Source organism: Eubalaena glacialis, chromosome 3 (assembly GCF_028564815.1).
Source record: "Eubalaena glacialis isolate mEubGla1 chromosome 3, mEubGla1.1.hap2.+ XY, whole genome shotgun sequence".
In the NCBI taxonomy this organism is placed as follows: Eukaryota; Metazoa; Chordata; class Mammalia; order Artiodactyla; family Balaenidae; genus Eubalaena; species Eubalaena glacialis.
The window spans coordinates 185276999-185304822 of NC_083718.1; the positions used below are offsets into that span (position 1 = coordinate 185276999).

At 43.7% G+C, this 27824-nt stretch overlaps 1 protein-coding gene across 1 annotated transcript; it reads right to left on the bottom strand.

Moving 5' to 3' along the window:
- Nucleotides 1-1495: 1495 nt before the first annotated feature.
- Nucleotides 1496-27427, bottom strand: LOC133087274 (arylacetamide deacetylase-like 3). The gene is given in 7 exon segments (XM_061184101.1): nucleotides 1496-2255; nucleotides 2569-2577; nucleotides 4070-4133; nucleotides 5437-5469; nucleotides 5472-5652; nucleotides 8441-8634; nucleotides 27313-27427. Coding segments are annotated over 7 exon segments (1356 nt in total).
- Between the last annotated feature and the right edge of the window lie 397 nt (nucleotides 27428-27824).

Here is a 27824-nt window from a genome sequence, read left to right on the forward strand (position 1 = left end):
GCCTCCTGAAGGCCAGATGGGGCGAGCATGAGAGCCTGGGCCATCCCTTTCAAAGGAATTTTTATTCCTAAGTGGCAGGTGGTCAACTTGCCCAGTGGTTTTTGGCACCTCTTGCCACTTCCAAGGTCCTTGACTCAGGCTTCAATTTAGCTTGTATAGTGGAGTAAGTGTTAATGCGAGGGAGTACTCACTCCATCCTCCATGCCCATCCAAGCACCAGGTGGAGTTGACCCCATCTTCCACCCCAGGGATGGCATGGGACTTGGGGCTAGTCAGTCATAGCATTCCATCCTCTTGGTTTTAGCAACTAGATACACCACTCAGAAAGCCAAGAAAGCCATCGAGTTGCAATGTGATTTCCACTGGGACTGCTGAGAATTAGGCAAGTTTATAATAATGGATTTGACTCTGGGAGAATACAAGCATGGAGGTACTCAGGGCCACAATATAGAGAGAGGAAGGTGAACTTCACACAGAAGAGCATAGACTGGAGAAAAGAAGAGAAGGCAGCTGGTGACACTGTTTGAGTTCCTGGATCAAATCATGCCTGATTTATCCCTGGAATTTGTAGCTACATTAGCCAATACATTCTCTCTTTGATTTAGGCCAGTTTGAGTTGGTTCTGTGTCTTAAAACAGATACAGTTCTCACTAACACGTCTTCAGTTCTTTGGGCCCTCCTCTGATTTCCACTGTGGACATGGTTGAGTTTGGTCAGACTTTGTCTTCATGGGTCTCTGACTTGGGACTCAGCTTCCCTCTGGACTCTGCCCCTCAAACATGTTGCTTCCGGGGCCTTGGTTGGAAGCCTGACTTTGACTCCAAGATCTCCAGAGCTCCGCCAATCAGGTGGCTCCAGTCTTCATCTGCCACTAGGTGTCCACCATCATGGAAAACCTACCCAATCCGTCTTCACTCTTCCAGCCCAGCAGTTGAGACTCTGAGCTCAGAGGCAGAGAACGGCGGGAGAAGTGTCACCACGTACCCAGAGGAAAAGGGTGAGACCAGTTTCTCCACGTCCACCCAGCACTAGGACATCAGAGCCCTGCCCTCTGAGCCAGATTGGAAGAGGCCCATGAGACTGCCCATGATGTTTCTGGGTTATTCCAAGGCCCAGCCAAGTAGACACTCCTGTTGCCCACAGCCTGGTCAGCCTGAGCAGCCTGAACTCTCCCTCGGGGAGGCCATGAGCAGTCTTTATATGCTCATTCACTCTTGCAAATGGTCACTGAAGACTGTCAGCTCAAATTTTCCCTACAGTGAACATGGCTAGAGAGCCCCACCCTCCTCCCAAACCTGTCTCTTCTACTGCTCTCCTTCTAGATATCAGAAACATGCATTCTAGGATTCTAGAACCTGAAGCAAGAGGAGATGGCATCCTCAACACTCTCCCCAGCCCTACTCAGCATCACCTACAACAGCAACAAGGAGCCCCAATGGGAACTGGATGATGGCGGAATTCACACTCTTGCAACTGCAGCAGGAAGGAAAGATGGTCACAACTCTTTTATAAAATGGACCGCAGCATTCAGAATCCTCATGGAGCAGGGCAAGTACAAGTAGCCCAGGTCAAGGGTGACCAACACCCCGTGAAAACCATCCTCCCTGTGGTGCCAAGTCACTGGGACTCCCAGGTCCTCCAGCCTCTTCTTGTACAACAGCGAATGGTCCTGGAGAATATCATACTCACAGCTCACGATGCAAGCTTTGGGGAGCTGAGACACTACTTCATCATCTGCGATCAGGGGTGAGTTCGTCAAATCTAGAATGATGTTTGTCTCCAGACAGGCAGTTTCATTCAGGGGCTCATGGGACATGTAGCCTCTCTTCTTAAACTTATCTGGAATGTTTTCTGCACCCAACCACTTTCTGTACTTTTCCCAGACTTTGGCAGGCAAGTGGGCTCCTTTCAATACGGTGCTTTTCCAGGAGGGGCTGATGTCCAGGTAACCACACCAACGGTAGAAGGCCAAATTCTGCCTGAGCAGTGGAACGTTCTTGTTCTGCTGATAAGAAGGAGGTTGGAAATCCAGGGCTTGGAGAGCGGCGTAGATCAGGATCTGAGCACGGATTTTAGGGAGATCAGAACTGTCCACAAGGTTTTGACAAACTATTGTTGCCACGCCCCCACCCACACTGTCACCACAGACCACGACCTGGGCTGGATCTGCCCCATATGTATTCAAGGACTTCAAGAAGTGGATGGTAGCCACCATGGAGTCTCTCACTATCACCGGAAATCTATGCTTGAGCATCCTGTGATATCGGAAAAGGAAGTAAGGAACACAGTTTCCACTCACCACACAGCCAAAAACGCCTGTGTCTAACATCCTTCAGCCCGGATTTCTTCCATTAACGTCTTTTTCTGAAGCCTGGGCAGGTGACGTTAAGGTAGAAAGCTTGAACTAGGTGACAAACATAAAGCCTTCAGTGCTGGGCACGTAGGCTCAGAAAGTGGTATGCTATTCCCACTGTCTCAATGCCAACTGAGGGGACAGTCTGTGACCACAAGAGCCCTGACATCCACCTAATGGTCAACAGCTTAGCTATCGCCAACATGATCCCCAGCTTTCTGAACCTACCTGATGCTGCTTCCCTGACTCACACCTGTTCTCATTCTTTTATAAGGCTTGCTTGCGTGTAGATTATAGGTAATCCTGCCATGCTCACAAGTTTTGTGGGAGGATCTTGAAGACTTAAATACCAGAAGGGGCTAGCAGCTAACATACAGTCCCTCCAGATCAGCCACGCCCACTCCAGACCGTGGCTCCATGTTCATGCGGCTACGCCAGCTTGGCAGTGCTAGATCGCCTCATCTTTCAAGAGATTCCAGAAATCTGGGGTTGGCAAGAAATTTCACCATTTTAAATGCTGGCCTCACTTTTTTTTTTTTTAATTTAATTTTAAAAAAAAAAAAAGAATACTTTATGGACTCAACAAATCTTCTGTCAGCCATTTCTATTCTGATGCTCCCTGTTCTAAGATACCCTAGGTTCAGGCTGGGACAACAATGCTTTCAACTCCAAAACGCCATCTCCCTTGGAGTCATAAAATAACTTTCTTGCAGGGATTTGCTAGTATATTCTACTGATGATCTCTTGGTTCAGCACAGCCAGAACGGTAAGGCATATAGTGGCCAACAACTGGGTCAAGATTTCCATCCCATTGCAGAAATGGTTTTGGAGCCAAGAATTGTAAAGTGAGGAGTTTCTCCAGGTCTCTCTCTCTCTCATCCAGGACTGACTTCTGTAATTTTTACTTACTCCACTGGCTGTATTCCCACCAAGACGTTGGCAGTGGATATTTCTTTATGGAACGTGGCATTTAAATAAAACTTCAGGAAGTGCTTGATCAGGAGGAAGCACCCTGGCCCTGGTGACGATGTGTCAGGCAGCAGGGCAGGAGGGCGAGCCCACACCACTATGGTGTTCAGTATGCTCCTCATATCTGTCCAGTTTGCCTGATGTGGAGACCCAGGGAGGGCCCGTCCCAGGTCTCTCCTGCCCCTTCAAGGTTCCAGATTGTGTGGTGACACTCCCAGATTGGTTAAGAGAGAGAGTGGCTTTTTAATTTTTCCTTCTTCCTTCTGTGGCTCTCACCAGGGTGGACCTCCCTCTTGGGAGCACTTGGAAATGATGTGGCAGTGTTTGAAGTTGTCGGGCTTACAGCACAGGGCACTGTGGGCATTTAGTGGAGGGAGGTGCTAAGAGTTCGGAATGTGCAGGGCTGTTCTGCTCCGTGAAGAGTGTTCCACCCAGATGTGCACTGGTTGTGAAGCTCTGCACTGTATTTGCTTCACGAAGACCACCCCCCAACGCCATCCAGTTTCCAGATGATGCAGTGCTCAAAAGGCATCCTTCAAACATACCTAAGGGCCACCCGCAGGAAGGAGTGCCCCATCTCTGCCTCTCCCTGTCTCTCCCTTCCTCTCCCTCTTCCTTGCCCTCCTGCTCACTGGCTTCTCCCAGCCCGTCCCCTGCTCCTGCTGTCCCTCCACCCCCAGCCTCCCTCCCCATCATTGCCCTGGCACTCCTGGAATCCCAGCACCTCTCCGTCTTCCCCTTACTCACCCAACTGCTAGAACCACTGAGTCACTCTCCTTGCACAAATGACAGCATAAGCCATGGTGAGTTTCTAGAAAATGAAAGGTTTGAAACATTCAAGCTAGGAAGGCTAGTGGGTTTCCTTTGCCAGCCATCCTCAACTGCCCTTCTCACTAACAACCATGACAGACGGAGTGCCTAGGTTGATTCTAACAAGGTTTTGCAGACTCTCCTCTAGCTCTCAGCAGCCTTCCTCTCTCAACCTTCTCACTAGCTCTCCTCTGTGGCACTGTCTCAACAACTTTCTCTAAGACTCACCCCCCACCAACCCCATCAATTCTACAATTCATTCACAGCATCTGAGAAGCTGTCTGACCATGGAGCACAGTGGTTCAGGGGGTGAGCTCTGGATTCAGACCCAAGTTCAAATCCCAAATTTGCCTCCTTTTAGCTTGACCTGAAGTAGTAGGGGGCAAGTCCCTTCACCTCCCTGGGGTTCAATTTCCTCTTCTGTAAAATGGAGATAAAGACAGTGATAGGGCTGTTGGGGGCTTAGATGAGATCCTACATATACACAGCTTCCACAGTATCTGCCGTGTAAATATTAATATTAATAAAAGTCAACCAATAAATATTGGCTATTACTATCATTGATAATGCAGACCAAATCAAAACCATGGTCACATTAAATCCCTTATTCTCAAAGACTACACGACCCTGGCATTCCACAGATTAGAAAGCACTATATAAAGGTGGTTTTTCTCCCTAATTCATGATGGAAAAAATTAAAACAATAACATTGTCTCAATTTTGCATTTTTTCCCTCATTAATTTTTCGCAACTCTTTGTTGAGAAAAAAAAAGAGTTGAGAAAAACTGTCTGTCTGTACCAGAATTTGTCTTCATCAATAGCTACTGTGAAACACAATTGTGTGTTTAATTATTTTTATTTTTTTTGAAATCCTTATTTCCAGCTAAATAGAGGTGGTGGTCACACAACATTTGAATGTACTGAATGCCACTGAACTGTACACTTTAAAATGGTTAATTTTATGTTACGTGAATTGTATATATTTATATACATATATACACACACACACATATATATACACACAGACACATACATAGATACACATACACAGGCATATATATACATAGGTACTATAGATATCTATATCCTCACCTCCAGAAAGTGGTCAATACACTCCATATCTTAGCCTGAATGATCTGGGCCCCGCTAACTGTCCTGGTCATAATAGCAGCTTTGAGACCTTGGGGAGATGACGGGAGCGCCACCGCCCGCTGGAAGGTGGGTGTCCAGCCAGCTCCGCTCTGAGAAGATCACACTCCGGGCGGGGGGCGGGGGGCAGGGTGGTCTGAGGGAAGGACTCTTACTCAAGCTCCGTACGATGCCCCCACCGCCTTGCAGAACACGATGCCAGGCCTGAGGGTGCTTGAGGACGCCTTGGGCTGGTACAGCTTCACGGGGATCGTCCCGTACCAGAGGTCCTTGACTATCCCATCCGGATCCTTCTTGAGAGGCGCCAGATCGTGAATGAAACGGACAAATTGGGGCATAGAACAGATTCTCAGTTTCTCAAAAATCGTCCCCTGTTGGTGAGAGAAGAGGAAATGGGGCGGGGAGGGTTTCAGCGTGTGCCGTGCCGGAGCCCTGCCACCGCGGCACCCTCCGCAGAGCGGCTGGAGGGCAGACTGGACCGCAGCCCTGCAGGTCCCCCCACTGTGCCTCCATCACACCTGCAGAAAATCCGCCCCCGCCCAGGCCCACGATGCCCCAGCACCAGCCCCTCTCCATCCTCTCTCCCGAGACACCGGACACCCAGCCCCACAAACCCGGTTTCTGGCCACCCTTCGAGGGTCCCTCTAACCTGGAACGCCTCCCACCTCAGCCTGGACGGGACGTCTCTTCCCAGGGAGGCCCTCTGGACCACCCTAGTCAACATGGCCATCCTGAGCATTTGCTGCTATTTTTAAGACGTGATGACTGCATTGTGGTTATGTTTTTTAAAAGGGATGGGGAGACAGTTCTTATTTTTTAGAGATACCTACAGAAATATTTTTAGATAAAATAATACCATGTCCAGGATCCACTCGTGAGAAAATGGGAATGAGGGTAAATGTGGGAGCACAGATGAAATGAGATTGGCTGGGAGTCAATAATCACGAATGCTATGGGTTGGGTGCCTGGGGCTTCTTTATATTATTCTGTCTCCTTTGAGTTATGTCTGTAAGTTTGCATGATAAAAAATAAATATAAACAAGTAATGTGGGCTCTCCCCCAGGCATTCTCTTTCCAGCGGTTCCTCACTTTTCCTGTACCAAGGCCATTTTGGCTTTTAGTGAAGCTCGTGGACCTTATCACAGAATACCTTTGAATACATAAAATAAAATACATGGGATTATTACATTTTACTGAAATATGGTTATCAAAATACTAGAGTAAATATGCTGTAATAATATACCTTATATGCTTCCTTATTAGCACACTAAATAGAAGATCTAGTGGCTGGTCTAATACTACCATAATTTCAAAGGAATGAGGCACATATGAGATTTTTTGCAATCTCTGCAGTAGCTATAATATGCTCTGAAGATATCCGTGATTCCTCTTGGTGACAAAGTCAAGGGTTCTGCTATCCCAGTGGTAGTTTGTCCCCTTCATGCATAATGGAAGGAAATAATACTACATTTGCATTAGAGGTTAGTGAAAATGGCGCAATTTCCACCCCATCCAAATTCATGGGCTCTTTGCATTCTGTTACCCTTGGAGGGTTCTAGGAACCCCAGGTTAAGAAGCCCTACTGCACTCTACTGCCCTGTTTTACTCTCCTCACAGCACCTGCCACTCGGTCACTTGGTTTATTTGTAGTGAGTTTGCTTATTTATTGCTGCCTCCTCACCTCCCACTGCCATGAGTGTCCAAACTCCCTGCAGGCCAACTCTTGTCTGGGACTTTATTTCTCTTGCCCATCACTGATCCTCCGAGCTGGAAAGGGAGAATGACACATAGCAGTTACACAACACAACTTTGTAGAAAAAAACAAATCAAAAACTAGCAATAAGGCTACTATTTATGAACGGCTTACTCTGTGCCAGGCATGTAAAGCCCACTCTGGATAGATTAACTCATGGCATCCCCACCAAATGCTCTGAAGTGGGGTCTCTTACTTTCCCTGATTTTGCAGATGAGGAAACCGAGTCACTATATTTGGAAACCTGGAGTGTAGACTATGAGAGTCAAGGCCAGAAAAACCACAGAACTGAACCATCCCATCTTGTAAAAGCTGACCCTGCAGGTAAGAAAACTGGTTCCTGGGTTCTCCTCCCTCAAGGTCTGCAGTGAGAACAGGTGCTTGCATTCACTTTTCATGAAGTAAGAGACTTAAGAAACATATTTTCTATATTCAGTCTCTGTCAGCCCTTCTGGAAAAGTACAGCGAATCCTTATTGGCAACATGTACTAGATCCTCACCATGATCTCCTTCCAAGGATCTGATTAAATTACACACACCAGCAACAATGAGTGGAATCTGACTATAGGACAGAAACAGTTTTCCATCTCTCAAAAGCAGCAAAATATTTTTCTAAAAAGTCACATTCTGTAGTTTTGCTCATCTGTCCTAATTTATCCATCTGCTACATTTCTTCATTGTGTTACTGTTGTTGTTACATTTCTTTATTGTTGTTGTTGTTGTTACTACCTACCTGCTACCTTCTAGGTAGCAGGTAGGTAGTAACAAGGGCCCTGTGAAGGTTATTCCTATCGTCACAGCTTCACAGAGTGGTGGGTGCCGTGAAGAAAATAAGACAGGAGGCAGGATGGAATTTCTCTGTTACCTGAGAAAGTGAATCATTTTTTTTTTAAATAAATTTATTTATTTATTTTTGGCTGTGTTGGGTCTTCATTTCTGTGTGAGGGCTTTCTCTAGTTGCGGCGAGCGGGGGCCACTCTTCATCGCGGTGCGCGGGCCTCTCACTATCGCGGCCTCTCTTGTTGCGGAGCACAGGCTCCAGACGCGCAGGCTCAGTAGTTGTGGCTCACGGGCCCAGTTACTCCACGGCATGTGGGATCTTCCCAGACCAGGGCTCGAATCCGTGTCCCCTGCATTGGCAGGCGGATTCTCAACCACTGCACCACCAGGGAAGCCCAGTGAATCATTTTTTGGATGTTGTGGCTCTTAGCCCAGTCCAGCTTGAGAAACACCAGGAAGAGGTTAAGGACCATGTTACCCGATAGGAATTATTCAGGTCTGAAATATGCTGTCAGCCTCCACCGCCATGATACGACTATTAATTCAACTAGAAGATTCTGGCGCGTGTTTCCCCAGCTCCCTCCTTAATCCTCAGAAAGAGCAGACAAATAAAACACAAAACTCACCCGTGTCACCAACAGCTGGAAGAAGCAACGGAGGACCTGAAGTTTCACGGGGTGGCCAACGGCTGCAGGGATGTCTGCAGTGAGGAAATGGTTGCCGACAGCCCACAGCCCAACCCCCACGGAGAACACGCAGGCTGTAGCAAGGACCAGAAGCAGGAGTGAGAACGTCTTGCTGATTCCACCACGGGAGAGGCCTGTGCTCAGGAGGCTGTGCTCAGGACAGGCTATTTCGGACTCGGATGGGAGCCAGCAGACCTCCTCCACTTATACATCACAACCTGCCCTCACCGCCTCCCCATGTGCTGCAAGCACTGGTCCAGCCAGGTGAGTCACAGACTCAGGTGAGGGTCTGGTTCCAGGACACGGCCCGTGCGGAGGAGAAAGTGGCTCGTGCAACCTGATTTAGCTGGAAGGGAGAGCTCCGAAGTCTGAGCTTGCATCCTGGAATTGCTACTAGAAATGGCCTTGGATAAGTCACCGTGGACATCACAAGCACTATTCCCTCCACCAGCCCTGTGACCTCATCACCACCTCCTAATTCCGCTCTGGTTGCACTTACTGAGCCTCAGCCTGCCAAGGAGGCCCCAGGGCCTAGGCACTTACAGTTCCCTGCACAACATTCTTCCCTGAGACGTCAGCTCACTTCAACCCCTCCCCTACTGCGACTCTGCGACTCTGCTCAAATGTCACCTTCTGAGTGAGGCCATCCCTGGCCACCTTATTTAACACTGTAAGTCCCCACAAGCCTTCCTATACCCTCCCTGGTCCCACCTGCATACTCTGTCTCTGTGGCCTTTATCATTGCCTGAGATACCACGTGCTTCACTTCTTCACTTACTGCCTTGAACGTAACCTCTGTGAGGACAGGAATTTTTGTTTTCTTACTTGCTTTGTCCTCAAAGGCTAGATCAGGGTTTGGTACATAGTAGGTGCTCAGCAATGTCTATTGAATGAAGGAATGAATAAACAGGCTTTGTCCTTTTCATCATAAAGCAGAAAAAAAAAAAAAACTGAGCTCACCTGCCTTTCCAGGTTGGGTCAGAGATTGATATCAGTGTTCAAAGTCTTCCCTAACAACAAAGTCCCTCATCCTCTGTGATAATGATGATGTCTACTATCTTTCTCACCTCCCCACCGTGGTGTCAGGGCAGCGGTTTTTACACAGGGGGATTTTACCCCCCAGGGCACATCTGGAGACATTTTTGGTTGTCACAACTCCATGGGGGCAGGGGCTGGCACCGGCATCTCGCCGGTCGATGCCAGAGATGTTGGGAAGCATTGTACAGCGCACAGGATGGTCCCCAGAACAAGGAATTATCTGGTCAAATGTATCAATAGTGACGAGGTTGAAAAACCCTGAGTTAGTAAGACTTGGATTTGAATCCTGCCAAATGCCAGCATTCTGATCATAAGCAAGTTATACTCTCTAATCCCCCAGTTCCAAATCTGTAAAATGGGGTGGATAATAATAGTATCCCCATGGGGTTGTTGGGTGCATCAAAGGCACCGTGTCTGTAAGCATCTAGCCTGAGTCTGGGTGTGGGAACCCTTAATAGATGTCAGGGAGCAAGGCCAAGACATTTCTATGTGTTCTCCAAACCCCTTCACTCCCCTTGTAGAGGGAAAGGCACACAGGTGATAACACTTAATCTAGCCCCTGCTGCTTCTGGAGTGACCACATGATGTGTTCTGGCCAGGGGCTGTGAGTCACCACGCTGCCGCCACTTCCAAGCCTGCTATTAGAATGTTCATGTGATCCCTCATGCTCGCTCTCTCCAGAAAGGAGGGACTCCTGATGGCTAAGCTTCACAATGGCAGAGCCTGGATCTCCGTGTCAGTCCTGGAGGTGAGATGCCAGAAAGGGGACCCAGCGGGAGCACCTGTCTGGTGTTGCCTGATGGGGTATGCAGGTTGGTGGTGTTAAACTACTGAGATATAGGATCATTTGTCATGGCTACTAGCTTCTCCTGGGTCGTATTGCTGCAGTGGCAACATGAAAGCTGGGAAGGACTTCTGCAACGCCAAAGTCTAAATTTGCTTTAATTCTGTGTAACTCTTGCTTATTTCCTTCCGCTTTTATCCTTCGACTGCAAGACACTGAACTCACTCCCAGGAAAGCCACTGATCCTGATACCTGAACCCTGCATCCACCGCCATCTGAGGTGAGCAGTGAAGGAACCCAGACTGGCAGACACCCAGGCGCTCTTCCACCTCTGCTTCTGACCTAGCACGATAAGACTGGGCAATTTACTCACCCCCTCTCTGCTGGCAGCTTCTTCACTTATAAAGCAAACTGGGGTCCCAGCTCTGTGTCCGGTGCTGAGCCAAACCCTCTGTGTGTGTTAATACATTTAGTTCTGCCATCAACCCTTTATTTAGGTAGACTCTCTTCTTGTCCCCATTTTACAGAAAAGGAAACTCAGCCTCTGTGAGGGTAAGTAGCTTCCCCAAGGTCACAAAACTCATAAACCTAAGTTGTAGGGGAGCCTCAGAACCAAGCAAGGCTCTTCTCAGGCCCTTATTTTGAGCGCTGCCAAAATTTAAAGGAATAAAGAAAACGCTCAGCAGACCTTACCTACGCCTCAACCAGTCTCCCATCCAGCCGCTGCGGAAACGTGGCTGAACAGCAACGACTCAGCAGGAACTCCCAGCTCATTGCGTAACCGGCAGCCACGTTAAAAATCTGTCAGGCCTAAGATTTATTACTTTATGACAAAGGTAAAGAAGAGTCTATCAGCTATTCAGACTTACTGATTTTTTTAAAACATCCTTTTTTTTTTAAATTCTGCAAGTAGTATGCATTGATTTTGGTGTATCACCATACTGACTTCTTTCCACACTAGCAGCAGGGTCCGTTGCCTGTAGGATAGAGCTGTGTCAGGCATTTAAATAATACTTTCTGGATTTTTGTGATGTTGGTGGCATTTTTAGCTTTTAAAAATTTGTAGTTTTCCCATAATTCAAAAAGAGACATGTACCACAATGTTCATTGCAGCACTATTTACAATCGCCAGGACATGGAAGCAACCTAAGTGTCCATCGACAGATGAATGGATAAAGAAGATGTGGCACATATATACAATGGAATATAACTCAGCCATAAAAAGAAAAGAAATTGAGTTATTTGTAGTGAGGTGGATGGACCTAGAGTCTGTCATACAGAGTGAAGTAAGTCAGAAAGAGGAAAACAAATACCGTATGCTGACACATATATATGGAATCTAAAAAAAAAAAAAAAAAAGGTTCTGAAGAACCTAGGGGCAGGACAGGAATAAAGACGCAGACGTAGAGAATGGATTTGAGGACACGGGAGGGGGAAGGGTAAGCTGGGACGAAGTGAGAGAGTGGCATGGACATATATACATTACCAAATGTAAAATAGATAGCTAGTGGGAAGCAGCCACATAGCACCAGGGAGATCAGCTCAGTGCTTTGTGACCACCTAGAGGTGTGGGATAGGGAGACTGGGAGGCAGACGCAAGAGGGAGGAGATATGGGGATATATGTATATGTATAGCTGATTCACTTTGTTATACAGCAGAAACTAACACACCATTGTAAAGCAATTATACTCCAATAAAGATGTTAAAAACAAACAAACAAAAAAAAAACCTTCCTGTACTTCAGCTGATTTTCTTGTATTATCTTTTCTCTGAGGTATTGGATATGAAATTAGTTAAAAGAGTGTTTACTGTTCCATGAATATTAAGTAGTATCATCTTTATACACTGGTACTAAATAGGCTGTGAAAAACCTCAGCTGGGAACATGCTTGTCAAGCAACCAAAAAATTTTCACCATTGTGTACGTGGCCTTGAATGACTGTGAAAGCACCATGAGTATTGATTTCAATAAATAATTCTATCGAGAATCCATGAATAACAAGGATGGACTATGTTTACTTCAACCTCGTGTTACTGTTATTGAGTAAGTGCTTCTCTTTCCGGATAAGTTATAATCTCCTCGAGAGAAAGAGCTGTGTTTTATTAATCTCTATGCTTCCCCCACAACTAGCCCAATGCCTTTCTCATTTAAAAAAAAAATTGCTAATTGTGTCTTTTTTTAATTAATTTTTATTGGAGTATATTTGATTTACAATGTTGTGTTATTTTCTGCTGTACAGCAAAGTGAATCATACATATACATACATACACTCTTTTTTAGATTCTATTCCCGTATAGGTAGAGTTCCCTGTACTATACAGTAGGTTCTTATTAATTATCTAGTTTATATATAGTAGTGTGTATATGTCAATCCCAATCTCCCAATTTATCCCCCCGCCTTTTCCTCCTTGGTAACCATAAGTTTCTTTTCTACATCTGTGACTCTATTTCTGTTTTGTAAATAGGTTCATTTGTACCATTTTTCTTAGATTCCACATATAAGTGATATCATATGATATTTGTCTTTCTCTGTCTGACTTACTTCACTTAGTATGACAATCTCTAGGTCCATCCATGTTGCTGCAAATGGCATTATTTCATTCTTTTTTTATGGCTGATTAATATTGCATTGCACATATGTACCACATCTTCTTTATCCATTCCTCCATCGGTGGACATTTAGGTTGCTTCCATGTCCTGGCTATTGTAAATAGTGCTGCAGTGAACCCTGGGGTACAAGTATCCTTTCGAATTATCGTTTTCTCTGGATATATGCCCAAGAATGAGATTGCTGGATCATATGGTAGCTCTATTTTTAGTTTTTAAGGAACCTCCATACTGTTCTCCATAGTGGCTGTGCCAGTTTACATTCCCACCAACAATGTAGGAGGGTTCCCTTTTCTCCACACTCCCTCCAGAATTTATTGTTTGTAAATTTTTTGATGATGGTCATTCTAACTGGTGTGAGGTGATACCTCATTGTAGTTTTGCTTTGCATTTCTCTAATAATTAGTTCTGTTGAGCATCTTTTCATGTGCCTCTTAGCCATCTGTATGTCTTCTTTGGAGAAATGTCTATTTAGATCTTCTGCCCATTTTTTGATTGGGTTGCTTTTTTTTTATATTGAGCTGCATGAGCTGTTTGTATATTTTGGAGATTAATCCCTTGTCAGTAGCTTCGTTTACAAATATTTTCTCCCATCCTGTAAGTTGTCTTTTCATTTTGTTTATAGTTTCCTTTGCTGTGAAAAAGCTTTTAAGTTTAATTAGGTCTCATTTGTTTATTTTTGGTTCTATTTTCATTACTCTTGGAGGTGGATCAAAAAAGATCTTGCTGCGATTTATGTCAGAGAGTGTTCTGCCAATGTTTTCCTCTAAGGGTTTTATAATATCCAGTCTTACATTTAGGTCTTTAATCCATTTTGAGTTTATTCTTGTGTATGGTGTTAGAGAATGTTCTGATTTCATTCTTTTACATGTAGCTGTCCAGTTTTCCCACCACCACTTATTGAAGAGACTGTCTTTTCTCCATTGTATATTCTTGCCTCCTTTGTCATAGATCAGGTGACCATAAATGTGTGGGTTTATCTCTGGATTTTCTATCCTGTTCCATTGATCTATATTTCTGTTTTTGTGCCAGTACCATACTGCTTTGATGACTGTAGCTTTGTAGTATAGTCTGAAGTCAGGGAGCTTAATTCCTCCAGCTCCATTTTTCTTTCTCAAGATTGCTTTGGCCATTCAGGGTCTTTTGTGTCTCCATACAGATTTTAAGATTTCTTGGTTCTAGTTCTGTGAAAAATGCTATTGGTAATTTGATAGGGATTGCACTTAATTTGTAGATTCCTTTGGGTAACATAGTCATTTTCACAATATTGTTTCTTCCAATCCAAGAACATGGTATATCTCTCCCATCTGTTTGTGTCATCTTTGATTTCTTTCATCAGTATCTTATAGTTTTCTGAGTACAGGTCTTTTGCCTCCTTAGGTAGGTTTATTACTAGGTATTTTATTCTTTTTGATGTAATGGTAAATGGAATTGTTTCCTTAATTTCTCTTTCTGATCTTTCGTTGTTAGTGTATAGGAATGCAAGAGATTTCTGTGTATTAATTTTGTATCCTGCAACTTTACAAAATTCATTGATGAGCTCTAGTATCTTTCTGGTAGCACCTTTAGGATTTCCTATGTATAATATCATGTCATCTGCAAACAGTGACAGTTTTACTTCTTTTCCAATTTGAATTCCTTTTATTTCTTTTTCTTCTCTGATTGCCATGGCTAGGACTTCCAAAACTATGTTGAATAAAAGTGGAGAGAGGCAACATCCTTGTTTTGCTCCTGATCTTAGAGGAAATGCCAATTGTGTCTTAACAGCACCATTAGTGCATAAAACTAAACCAGAGGATTGAGAGTGGTAAGCACAGTGAAAATGTTTATAACCAGCCAAACAATGCAAACTTATTGAAGTACTTGACCAGTAAAATGGTTTCCTCAATTACTATGAAGTTTGAGAGGACCTCCCATGTAAGGATAATCTTTTCCAAAAGGACTTTAGCAACAGAAGAGGCAGTAGCCTGTCTGTAAGGGAAGGCTTCTCAGTCCAGTGTGAAAACGTACAGATGATGACTAAAACATATTTATATCCATGAGATGGAGGAAGTTGTATGAAATCCTTTTGCCAGACTGTGAATGGTTCATTAAGCAGTTTTAAATGTCCAGGAGCAGTAGGAACAGGCTTCCCCAGGTTGTATTGTTGGACAAGTGGGACAAGTGAGGTAGGCAATTTTGCAGCCTTTTTAATATTCCCTCAGCAATATTCAGCTCATGAATGCTATCATTTTTGTCAGTAGACCAATTGTTTAATGCAGGTACAGTGGTGAGGAGTGGGAATTTTAGAGTCTCCAGTTAGGACTGGGTTATTTGGTCCAAATCTGAGTTTTCTCTTCTTATCAAACCAACAATTGAATTTCCAATCTTGTTTTTCCTTTTCTCAGGCCAATTGTTGGGCTTCTCTAGCCAGTTTTTCTAAGTTATCTTTTGGGGAGATATCACTTTGTACCATGACAGAGGTTTGCCTGCTGTTGGTCCCTTTAAGGACAGCATTCCTTGTGGAAATATCAGCAAGTTGTTTCTCTTAGCTTCCAGAGAGTCAAGTTTAAAACTCCCCAAAATCTTGATAATGGCTAAAGCAGTCAGTAAAATATTGCATCTAATAATTCCTGAACAAAGAAGTCACTTTTAATTTTATTTCTGCTGGAAGTAAGGAAACCATGTTGTTTCCACAACATTCCAAAATCATGAGCTACTCCAAAATCATAACTACTATCAGTATAAATATTGGCAGTTTTGTCCTTGGCTAAAGTACAAGCCTGTGTAACAGTGTGTAATTCAGCTTGTTGGGCTTAAGCAGCCATAGGTAAAGATGCTGCTTCAACAACATCAAAAGGAGCTGTAATAGCATCCCTAGCACAATACCGTCACCTTTAAATAAGAACCATCAGTGAACCATGAGAACTCAGTGTTACCCACAGAAGCTTCTTGTAGATCACCACGAGGAGTCAGAATGTGATCCATCAGCATCAAGCAGTTGTGAAGGACTTCCTCAGTGACAGAGGGGGGAAGAGTAGCAGGGTTAAGGTTATTACAATGTAAAAGAGTTATGTGAGGAGGCTGAAAGAGAAATGTTGAGTGTGACGGCAATTCTGGAGAGCTTCAAATGCATGCGGTACGAAAATGGTTAAAGGGAATCCCACAACAATTTTCTCCATGGTCCTAACCAAAAGCACAGTGGCTATGATGGCGCCAAGGCAAGGGGTATCCCAGTGCCACAGGGTCCAGTTGCTCGCTATGATACCATATGGGTCTGTGATGGTCTCCATGTTTTGGGGTGAGTACCCCAAGGGCATTCCCTTCCTTTTTTTTTTTAAATATACAGGATAGCCCATTCGAAAGGCTCAGACCTTTATTTGTTTATTTATTTTATAAATTTATTTATTTATTTATTTTTGGCTGCATTGGGTCTTCGTTGCTGTGCACGGGCTTTCTCTAGTTGTGGTGAGTGGGGGCTACTCTTCGTTGTGGTGTGTGGGCTTCTCACTGTGGTGGCTTCTCTTGTTTTGGAGCACGGGCTCTAGGGCGTGTGGGTTTCAGTAGTTGTGGCATGCAGGCTCAGTAGTTGTGGCTTGCGGGCTCTAGAGCACAGGCTCAGTAGTTGTGGCGCACAGGCTTAGTTGCTCCGCAGCATGTGGGATCTTCCCAGACCAGGGAATGAACTTGTGTCCCTTGCATTGTCAGGCAGATTCTTAACCTCTGTGTCACCAGGGAAGTCCTCCCTTCCTTTTTATATACAAAAAGGAAAAGGGAATCTGATAATTGGGATGCCAAGGGCAGGTGGGTTCATCAAACTTTCCTTTAAGACCTTGAAAGCTATGTTGTCTGGTTTTCCCATTAAAAAATAAGTTGGGGTTGTTATTCTTTAGTAAAACATACAAAGTTTTGACCATGAGAGAAATTTGGGATTCAATTTCAGCAATAACCAACCAGCCCAAGAAAATCTCACAATTGGTGCTTAGTTTTGGATTTGGGGGAACTTAAAACACCATGAAGTCTGTCTGGATCTAGGTGTATCCCTTGTTCTGATATCATAAACCTTAAATGTTGAACATGGCTTTGGTCAAGCTGCAATTTTCCTTTGGTGACCTTATATCTCTTTATGGCTAAAAGCTTTAGCAAGCGGATGCTGTCTTCCTGTGAGGAAGCTTGAGAAGAAGAAAAGAAGAAAGAAACCATCCACATATTGCAATAGCATAGAACTCCTAGGGAGGTTTATATCATAGGTCAGCCTTCAGGATTTGTGAGAAATAAGGACTCTCAGTAAAACCCTGAGGCATTACTGTCCAGGTGCATTGCTGTCCATGCCAGGTGAAGGCAAAAAGGTATTGGCTAACCTTATCAACTGGAATAGGAAAGGATGTACTGCATAAATCAATTATAGTAAAGAATTTGCTTCCAGTAGGAATAGATGTCAGTAGTGTCGGGGAGGTAGGAATGACAGGGTTTAAGTGATAACAATGATGTTTATTGAGTGGAGGTCCCTGAAAAACCTCCATCCTTGGTCCTTAAGTTTCTCACCAGTAAAACAGGAATCTTACAGGGAATAGTGCAAAATAATGAGACCTTGAGAGTTGTAATAAATTATGGATGTTAGGATTTGAAGTGCTCCTTATTTATTGGGTATTGATTAATTCTGGAAAGAGGTTTGAAGAGATCTTTTTGAATTTTTATGGGAGATATGCTGTGCATTGTGCCAAAATCAGTTGGAGATTTTGCCTTGGTAGCTGATGCACTAGGGACAAATGAGCAGTGTTTCCAGAATCAGCTCTAGTACCGTCAGAGACAGCAAATAAAAGATATCAAAGGGTCATTTAATTTACCTGGTTGGATGCTTTTATGACCACTGTCAATTTCTAGAATTATTTCCCCCTTTGGGGAGAAAGAAATGTTGGCATGGTACTTCTCTAAGAAGTCTTGGCCTTATAAATGGAAAGTTGTAGAAGAACTAAGGAGAAAAGGGTGTGCATCTCTCAAAGGGCTAAACCAAAGGGAATAGGTTCAGAGACAGGAACCTCTTCAGATTTATTAGAGATCTCCACTATTTGAACTCTTTTAGGACTCCATGGCAGGGACTGTTTTATAGTAGTGTGGTTGAGCACTGAGAGTGTGGCTCTACTGTCAGTTAGGACTGGAAGAGATTCATCTTCAACTTGGAGAAATGTTCTCCAGGCTGATTAAGATGAAGGACTGGAAAGAGCCCCTGTAGTTCCTCAGAGCCCCATTACTGAGAACTGGGAGGACATTGGAAAGTCTGGTTAGAAGACTGAAAGTGCCTGAAGCACTTAAATTTATAACAATCTCTTTTCCAATGCCCTGGCTCTTTGCAATAATAGCAGAAACTAGAAGCCTTTGGGTTTGGGGAGGGGGGGTGCCTTCATTTGCTGGTGTTGAAGATTAAGAATTTTGGTAGTCTTCCTTTGAGGTGATTCATCTAGAATGAGAGAGAGCTGGTTTGACAAATTAACTAAACCTGGTATGGACATAGTTTCCATTCCATCCTGATCCTTTTTACTAGAAGGAAAAGGTCCCAGTTCAGCACATCAATAAACACAGGGTTAAAAGCTATCCAGGTGGAATCAATATCTGAAGGAAGACCAGACTTTTCTTTTAAAATAATCTGACATCCATTGTAATAGTCATGAACGGGTTCATCAGATTTTTGTGAGGAAGTCTAAATCTGGTTTCAATCTACAGGCTTTGGAAAATCCCCAGGAATTTCCCAGTGAAGTTGCCTAGCAATTCCCTGAGCCTGATCATATAAGTTAGTGGGCTGGTCTTTTGGTTGTACTTACAGACCTTTCAGGATATTCGCCATTAGTGGTTTTCATCCAATGCTTGGCCTGGCCTTCACCAACAAGCATATGAACTAGCTGATATAAGTCAGAGAAACCAGATTGATAGTTTGAATAACTATATTAAATTCCTCAGCAAATCTGTGAGGATCTTTGGTTACTTTGGGAAAATCTTTGACTATGGTTGGAGTTCAGCTTTAGTCCTGGGAGTATAAGAAATTAAGGGGTTAGCCTCTGTATCCTTGGAAGGCTTCATTTTAAAGGACAGGCTGTGACCTGGATGGACCTATATGTTGTTATACAGAGTGAAGTAAGTCAGAAAGAAAAATAAATATCGTATAATATCGCTTATATGTGGGATCTAGAAAAATGGTACAGGTGAACTTATTTGCAAAGCAGAAATAGTCACAGATGTAGAGAACAAACTTATGGTTACCAAAGGGGTAAGGAGGGTGGGATGAATTGGGAGATTGGGATTGATATATATACACTACTATGTATAAAATAGGTAACTAATGAGAACCTACTGTATAGCACAGGAAACTCTACTCAGTGCTGTATGGTGACCTAACTGGGAAGGAAATCTAAAAAAGACTGGATATATGTATATGTATAACTGATTCACTTTGCTGCACAGCAGAAACTAACACAACATTGTAAAGCAGTTATACTCCAATAAAAATTAATTTAAAAAAAAAGAGTATGCAGTCAAGAAATTTAGAAGAAAAAAGTATCAAAGATGTATGTTTGGCAGTTAATTAATAAAAATATTACATTACTAACACAACATTGTAAATTAACTATATTTCAATTTAAAAAATAAAAAATAAAAATATTTTTTAAAAAAAGGACAGGCTCTGATAAATTCACAGGAAAATGGAATGGGAAGAGTTTCAGAGAAAAAGAAGGGCTGGCTGAGAGAATTAGTAATGGGAGCTGAGGGTATAGAGGAGATGTAGGCAGCATAGAAGGGAAGGAGGAAGACGGCGCTGGAGGTGTGGCCTGAGATTTAAAAGCCAATGAAATGGAGCCTGAGACTTTAGAAGCCATTTATCTTTCTTTAATGGTTTGTTTGCCTCAGTTAATCTTAAAATCTAATTTTGCAGAGAGGCAATTTTGGGTTTTGATAACATATGGAATCCTCAAAATACCAACTGAAATAGGCATTCCATTCAGTTTTGGAAATTTTAGAGCTATGGTAGTCCAATTCAGTTTTTATTTTTAAGATTTTTTTTGATGTGGACCATTTTTAAGGTCTTTATTGAACTTGTTACAATATTGCTTCTGTTTTATGTTTTGGTTTTTTGGCTGTGAGGCATGTGGGATCTTAGTTCCCCAACCAGGGATCGAACCCACATGCCCTGCATTGGAAGGTGAAGTCTTAACCACTGGGCCACCAGGGAAGTCCCCAATTCAGTTTTAAGAAAAGTAATTTTGAGGTGTTCACAACTTCCCCGTAATAGCCATTGATAGTCTAAATTGCCTTTGGCTAGGTCAGTCCATTTAGTTAGAAATGTGAATGAGGAAGGATGGTGGTTATTAAATATATAATAGGCTAGAGTACCTGTAGGGAGGGTACCCTCAAAATATGTAGATAACTGGGATCCCATTTCTCAGAAGACTTTCTCTAGAGAAAGAGAATAATTTTCAAACAGCATAAATAGCTTACATCTCAAAACAGTTTAAACAACTCAAATAAGAGAAATAGTGTGCAACTCCAGTAGCTCAAATACCTCAAACAAATTGTAGGCTTAATACCAGCCAGTTCTAAGGGAACAACGTGGTCCTTGAGGAGCCAGGCTGAAGGTTTCTAAGCCCAGTTCCCACAGACCAGCTCCTATTCCAAAGGAATGGGCCCAAGGCTGAACCAGCACAGTTCCAATGAAACAGCCCCTGTTCCTGAAGGAATGGGTCAAAGGCCAGCCAGTTCCAATGAAACAGTCTGATTTCAAAATCAGACCAAAGTGCCAAACCAGTACTTGCATACAGAACAAGACCTTGACCAGAAAAGACATAATCTTAAAATAGATCTCAAATTAAACCTGGAGAGCTTCCAAACACAAAGAGGGCAGAAGCTCAGATTCAGGAGAAAGAGGAGCATTCCAAATCCAGGGTTGGTGAGAAAAGCAGAGAGCAACAATGGGCTCAGTGTGGGTACTGCACCAGTTTACCCACCAGCCCTGGAATCATCAGGGGTATTCTCTGGATCCCCATACTGTTGACCAAAATAAATAGACTGCCAGTTATTTCCCCAGCAAAAGTGGGTTTATTCAGGATCAGCAAAGAATTGCAACTCAGGGTCTGCAACCACGGTGAGCCATGAGCAAAACTCCACACAACAAGGGAAAGAGAACTCAAAATTTTAGAGCAGGGAAAAGGAAGTTGGGAGGGCTATAGTAAACAAAGAGTCTATGGCTTGTTGCCAGGAAAGAAAAGCACTCCTTCTTCTTATTGGGCTCTACTATCATCACAGGGTGTGAGAGCTTCCCCTGCTGGTCTCCTGACTCTATTTAATTGAGGTTTCTGTGTATTCATTTTTTTCACAAGGGTAATATAGACAACTCGTTCTCTTGCTGCTTTGGTTGTGTGTATTGTTGGTTACAGGTGCTGGTGGAAATGAGAGGGGATGGAATTGCAAAAAGTCTGGAGAAAACACACATGAAATCTGTGTGAAGTTTATTTCTTTGAAACCATCTTGGACTCCAATCTCTTCAGATTCTACAGCCTCTGTCTCCACTATGTTATCCCAGGTCCCAAAGAGCGCTTGACTGCTGGGTAGGGAGAGTTCCAGAAACAGAAACACTATTAATTCTATTTTTATGGATGAAAAAACAGAAGCTGCATTTAATTAAGCAATTTGCCCACATTCAGTGGCAGACAGAGCTGGGGTTCTAATCCAATTCAACTCAAATCCAATTTTGTTTAAATCCAAGTCTATTCACATCTGACTCCAAGGCCAAGTTCATTCCTTGTCAACAAACTACCACAGTCCACATATCACAAAGCTTATAGCAACCCCCCGAGTATCTCTCCCTTTGCGTCTCTTGACCCACTCACACTTTAATGATTTCCAATCATATGGTTCTTGAAAATACCTGAAGCTGCATTCCTGAGAGACAGATGGGGCAAAAATTCTTACTCATTGTAAAGATGGGAAAGCAGAAGCCTGAGGTAATGGGTGCTTGCTTTATTATTTAAGAATATTCAATTCTAATCCTAAAAAGAAAGAAAGAAAAACAGGATGAATGAAACTCATAATAAGTGTTAAGCATAGAAGTAAAGTAAGCTGGTAGCTCAAGACATAGACAAAACACATAGGAAGTGTCAAATACAGATCATGAATAAACAGGGAGTTTGGAGACAAGGAAAGAAATTATAGTAATCAAGACAGCATGGTACTGGCACAAAAACAGAAATATAGATCAATGGAACAGGATAGAAAGCCCAGAGATAAGCCCACGCACATATGGTCACCTTATTTTTGATAAAGGAGGCAAGAATATACCATGGAGAAAAGACAGCCTCTTCAATAAGTGGTGCTGGGAAAACTGGACAGCTACATGTAAAAGAATGAAATTAGAACACTCCCTAACACCATACACAAAAAAAAACTCAAAGTGGATTAAAGACCTAAATGTAAGGCCAGACACTATAAAACTCTTAGAGGAAAACATAGGCAAAACACTCTATGACGTAAATCACAGCAAGATCCTTTTTGACCCACCTCCTAGAGAAATGGAAATAAAAACAAAAATAAACAAATGGGACCTAATGAAACTTAAAAGCTTTTGCACAGCCAAGGAAACCATAAACAAGACGAAAAGACAACCCTCAGAATGGGAGAAAATATTTGCAAATGAAGCAACAGACAAAGGATTAATCTCCAAAATATCCAAGCAGCTGATGCAGCTCAATATCAAAAAAATAAATAACCCAATCCAAAAATGGGCAAAACACCTAAAAAGACATTTCTCCAAAGAAGATGTACAGATTGCCAACAAATACATGAAAGAATGCTCAACATCACTAATCATTAGAGAAATGCAAATCAAAACTACAATGAGGGATCACCTCACAACAGTCAGAATGGCCATCATCAAAAAATCTACAAACAATAAATGCTGGAGAGGGTGTGGAGAAAAGGGAAGCCTCTTGCACTGTTGGTGGGAATGTAAATTGATACAGCCACTATGGAGAACAGTATGGAGGTTCCTTAAAAAACTAAACATAGAACTACCATACGACCCAGCAATCCCACTACTGGGCACATACCCTGAGAAAACCATAATTCAAAAAGAGTCATGTACCACAATGTTCATTGCAGCTCTATTTACAACAGTCAGGACATGGAAGCAACCTAAATGTCCATCGACAGATGAATGGATAAAGAAGATGTGGCACATATATACAATGGAATATAACTCAGCCATAAAAAGAAAAGAAATTGAGTTATTTGTAGTGAGGTGGATGGACCTAGAGTCTGTCACAGAATGAAGTAAGTCAGAAAGAGAAAAACAAATACCGTGTGCTAACACATATATATGGAGTCTAAAAGAAAAAAAAAATGGTTCTGAAGAACCTAGGGGCAGGACAGGAATAAAGACACAGATGTAGAGAATGGACTTGAGGACACGGGGAGGGGGAAGGGTAAGCTGGGACGAAGTGAGAGAGTGGCATGGACTTATATATACTACCAAATGTAAAATAGCTAGCTTGTGAGAAGCAGCCGCATAGCACAGGGAGATCAGCTCGGTGCTTTGTGACTACCTAGAGGGGTGGGGTAGGGAGGGTGCGAGGGAGACGCAAGAGGGAGGAGATATGGGGATATATGTATATGTATAGCTGATTCACTTTGTTATAAAGCAAAAACTAACACACCATTGTAAAGCAATTATACTCCAATAAAGATGTTAAAATAAAAGAAAGAAATTATATCATGCATTAAGATATACAGTAAGATAGTAACAGCACACCATATTAAAAATAGAGTATTTATGAAACAATATTTGGTGAAACAAACAAGAGTACCACTTATAGAAAGAAAGTAATGGAAAGATTAAGTCAGAAGTCATGAGCGTGCCATGTGTGCATTGATAGCCACGTCATCCTAAATTGGCCAATCATTGGTAACACCCAGTATGGCTCCATTCTGGCCCTAGGCATTGTCTCCCAAAGAATGCAGATAAAATTCACAGATACCCAGCAGGCTAATAGGTGAACTGTTGCTGTGGCCAGGTGTACCTGCTCCAGTGTCTCTCTGATGAAGTAAGCATGTGTGTTGGTTCCAGACACCCTCCATCTGTTGGAACCCCTCTGGTCCTCTTAAACACACCAACAGAGGGGAAGGTGCATGCAACAGAGGAGAGAGGACATGTCAATATTGCCTAATCCTATATGGAGCAGGTATGAACCTTCCACCCCCTGGCACCTTACTTTACATGGTCTAATTTACTCATCACTTTTCCCCTTGCTTCTTGCTGTTTTTAAAATGGACTTAAGCCTTGTGATTAGACCATCTTAATTTGGTCTGTGAGCCTTTCTGTTCAGTGACCTTCAGAATACCTTGCCTGGTAGTATTTGGGGCTACTATTGCATCAGTGTAATAACCCACAGCACACATGGCTGATCTTGAACAAAACTGTGAATTAGAAACTTATCTATGACCTTTTGCCTTCTTTGTTAGGCTTGTATGCTGCCCCATAGTCACCTGGATTCCCTCCATCAAAATTGGCTCCTTCCTCAGGTGATGAAATTTTCTTTCCTCTATACACTGTCTCATTTGCCAAAACTTGTCTGCTTTGTGTCTCATTTCATCTATCATCGTGCCGCTATTACCACCAGTTTGAGGTTGAAGAGTCAACCTTCAAAACATGTGCTTCTTAGAAATTTAAACCTATTGTTTTGAGTATGCTGCCACCAAGTGGCAGTCAAGCCTCAAGTGTGGCTATGTCTATTCTTTCCATCCATGAAGGAGTGAAAAGAGGGAGATGACCGGGGATCTAAGCGTAGCGCACAGGGACTCTTGGCCAGTACGTGATTAGATGGTTGTAGAGAAAGTAGTTGCAGTGAAAACCCAAAGACAAGGACCTAAGACTTAAACAGAAAAGAATTTTGCTCTTCCATAAGTAGAAATGGAACTGAATGCCACTAGCTTCACCTTGTCCTGGTGATAGATGTTTTTGGTGACTATAAACCATGAGTTCAAGGGAGAGGCTAAGTGGATAGACCTCCTCTCTCTACCTCAACCAGACAACTCTGTTTCATACATCAGGGTGCCATATACATTTTCATTGATTTAAAAGATGCTACAGGGCTTCCCTGGTGGCGTAGTGGTTGAGAATCTGCCTGCCAATGCAGGGGACATGGGTTCGAGCCCTGGTCTGGGAAGATCCCACATGCCGCGGAGCGACTAGGCCCATGAGCCACAATTGCTGAGCCTGCGCGTCTGGAGCCTGTGCTCCACAACAAGAGAGGCCGCGATAGTGAGAGGCCCACGCACCGCGATGAAGAGTGGCCCCCACTTGCTGCAACTAGAGAAAACCCTCGCACAGAAACGAAGACCCAACACAGCCATAAATTAATTAATTAATTAATTAACTAATTAAAAAAAAAAGTTGTATCAATTCGGAATCCCACCAGTAAAGTATAAGAAAATAACTTTAAAAAAAAAAAAGATGCTATAATTTTAAAAGGAACTGTTACTATGTTTCAAATCCCTCTCAGAAGTTGTCTTTCCATACTTGAGTTATTATTATAATTATTAAAATTATAAATACTAGCTTATCCCTGTTGACCCAACTCTATGGAGGGTGGTCTGCTGGACAGGGAGGAGGGAAGGACAAGACTTTGGAGGCTGGAAAGGAAGGAGAGGACATGGAAGACCCCTAACAACAACAGAAAAGTGCTAGAAGGAGGAACTAAGAGTAAGGACCAGGACCATAGAAGGTCCTGAACTCTTCCATCTGAATAAACAGAGAGAGAGAGACCCTGGCACACCTAAAACTCCCTGGAACTTGTCTGGTTTTGCTAATATAAACACAATAAAGATCCTAATGAATTCAAGAGCAAGTCCAAGTTTAACAACGATGTCACTTGATGACGCTAACACTTAACGGAACATGTACAATGTTAGGCATTGCTTTCTCATCCTAAACTAGACTCCCAGAACCAACCGTCTACCTCCCATGGTGGAAGTCTAGTGATCAGGGCCAACAAATTGCATGTTTCTGGCTCAAATAATGACTTAACAGAGGTGTCTTTCTTCAAAGGAAACAGGCAAGGAGAAACGTCAGAAGAACTGTTTGACTTGAACAAAAGAAGAGGACTGACTGGCCCCAAGTCAAAGGACTGGGGAAGGCTGCAAAATGTACCCCAAAGGGCTGGGTGAGCCCCAGGCAAGCTGGCCAAAACCTAGGAGGAAACAAGCCTGTCCAAGTTAATGAAGTCGTAGGTTTGGGGAAGCAAATGTCTTCATGAAACTAGCTGTTGTCAAGTAAGAAAAGAAAACTCAACTCCTGGGAATTCCCTGGCGGTCCAGTGGTTAGGACCCAGAACTTCCACTGTAGGGGACCTGGGTTCGATCCCTGGTCAGGTAACTAAAATCCCACAAGCTTCACGGCATGGCCAAAAAAAAGAAAAGAAAAGAAAAGTCAACTCCTGGGACAACATTTGTAAAGGATTTGTGGTTAGGGTCATTTGCAGCCACTGACTGCAAATCAGAACCATTGCCATGTATCCCATATCACATAAGAGTGTGGTGGAGGAGACACCTCCAGACACTCAGTGTCCACGCCCAAAGCTTGAGAAGTTATCCCAGACTTGGGATGGCTGTGCATGCAGCAACTGTGCAGGAACCTACTAGGATGGGAACCCTCTCAGAAGCAAGGAGTTTTTGTCTGTTTCATTCACAGGTATATTCCACATGACAGGACAGTATCTGGCGGGTGACAGGTATTCAATAAACATTATTGAGCCAAGTGGATCATAGTGGATCATTGCCCAGAGCCACCTGCGTTTTATGGTAGAACCAGGACTTGAACCCTGCCCTGCATGGATAGTGCAGCCAGGATGTTTTCCACTGTGCCACGTTTCAGTAAGGATTAGTCAGCAAAGATGTTCTACCTCTGCATGCCTATTACTTCAATGGATACCATTGATTGCTTTGCTTATATTCCTTGGAGGATTATTAGCCCGTCTCACCATTGCTGGTTATTTTTTTGAGCAGATATGGGGTTTTTTGGTAATGACTTTTTATACTGATACTCAATGAATACAAAAATAATAACATACAAATTTGATACAAAAAATTCTCACACTGATTTCTTTGCAGAGCCTCCTAATACCGGATCCTAATACTAGATACTGGTGGAGACACCTATCTGTATTCCATTCCCAATGCTTCTGGGTACCAACTCTGTCAACTGCTGACTGATCGTTAAAATACATGGGCTTTTATTCTACCCTTTTTTCTTCCTCTAGCCTTTGTTAATTCTATTTTCCTATTTTACTACATTCATTCCTGGAAGCCAGCTGACACTGTCCCCAGGACCGGCGGGCCCAGCCCCAGTAGCAGTCAATCCTCCCACCATAACGACACAGGCCGATGGACGACACTATTTGCCTGGGCCACCTCCCGTCGAACTCCGCGGCCACCTGCAGGTAGAGCGAGGACCCGAGCACCAGCGCCAGGAGGAAATCCATGTTGGGCGGCGAGTCCCGCGCGGCGGTTCAGCTGCGCGCGGGGAGCAGGTTGGGGGTGCTGGGCTCGCAGGAGAGGCGCGCTCGGCTCCCCCGAGGAGCTGCGGAAGCCGTGAGCCGCTGTGGCCGCCGCGGCTACCGCTGCCGCGCTCCTAGGAGCGCGGCGCCGCGCGCAGCCGGAGCAGGTCTGCGCGCGGCATCCGGAGCCCCTTCCGGCTCCCTCCCCGAGAGGGGAAGTGCTGCAAGGGAAGCTGCGCCGCCTGCGGGGAGGGGCGGAGCAGCAGGTACGGTTTTATCTATGTGGCTAATCCACCCACCCTCCTTAAAAATCTGGACACAGAGAGTTGCCTCCAGACACCCTGCTGCCTCCGCCCTTGTGAAGGCGCCTCCCCGTGGCCGA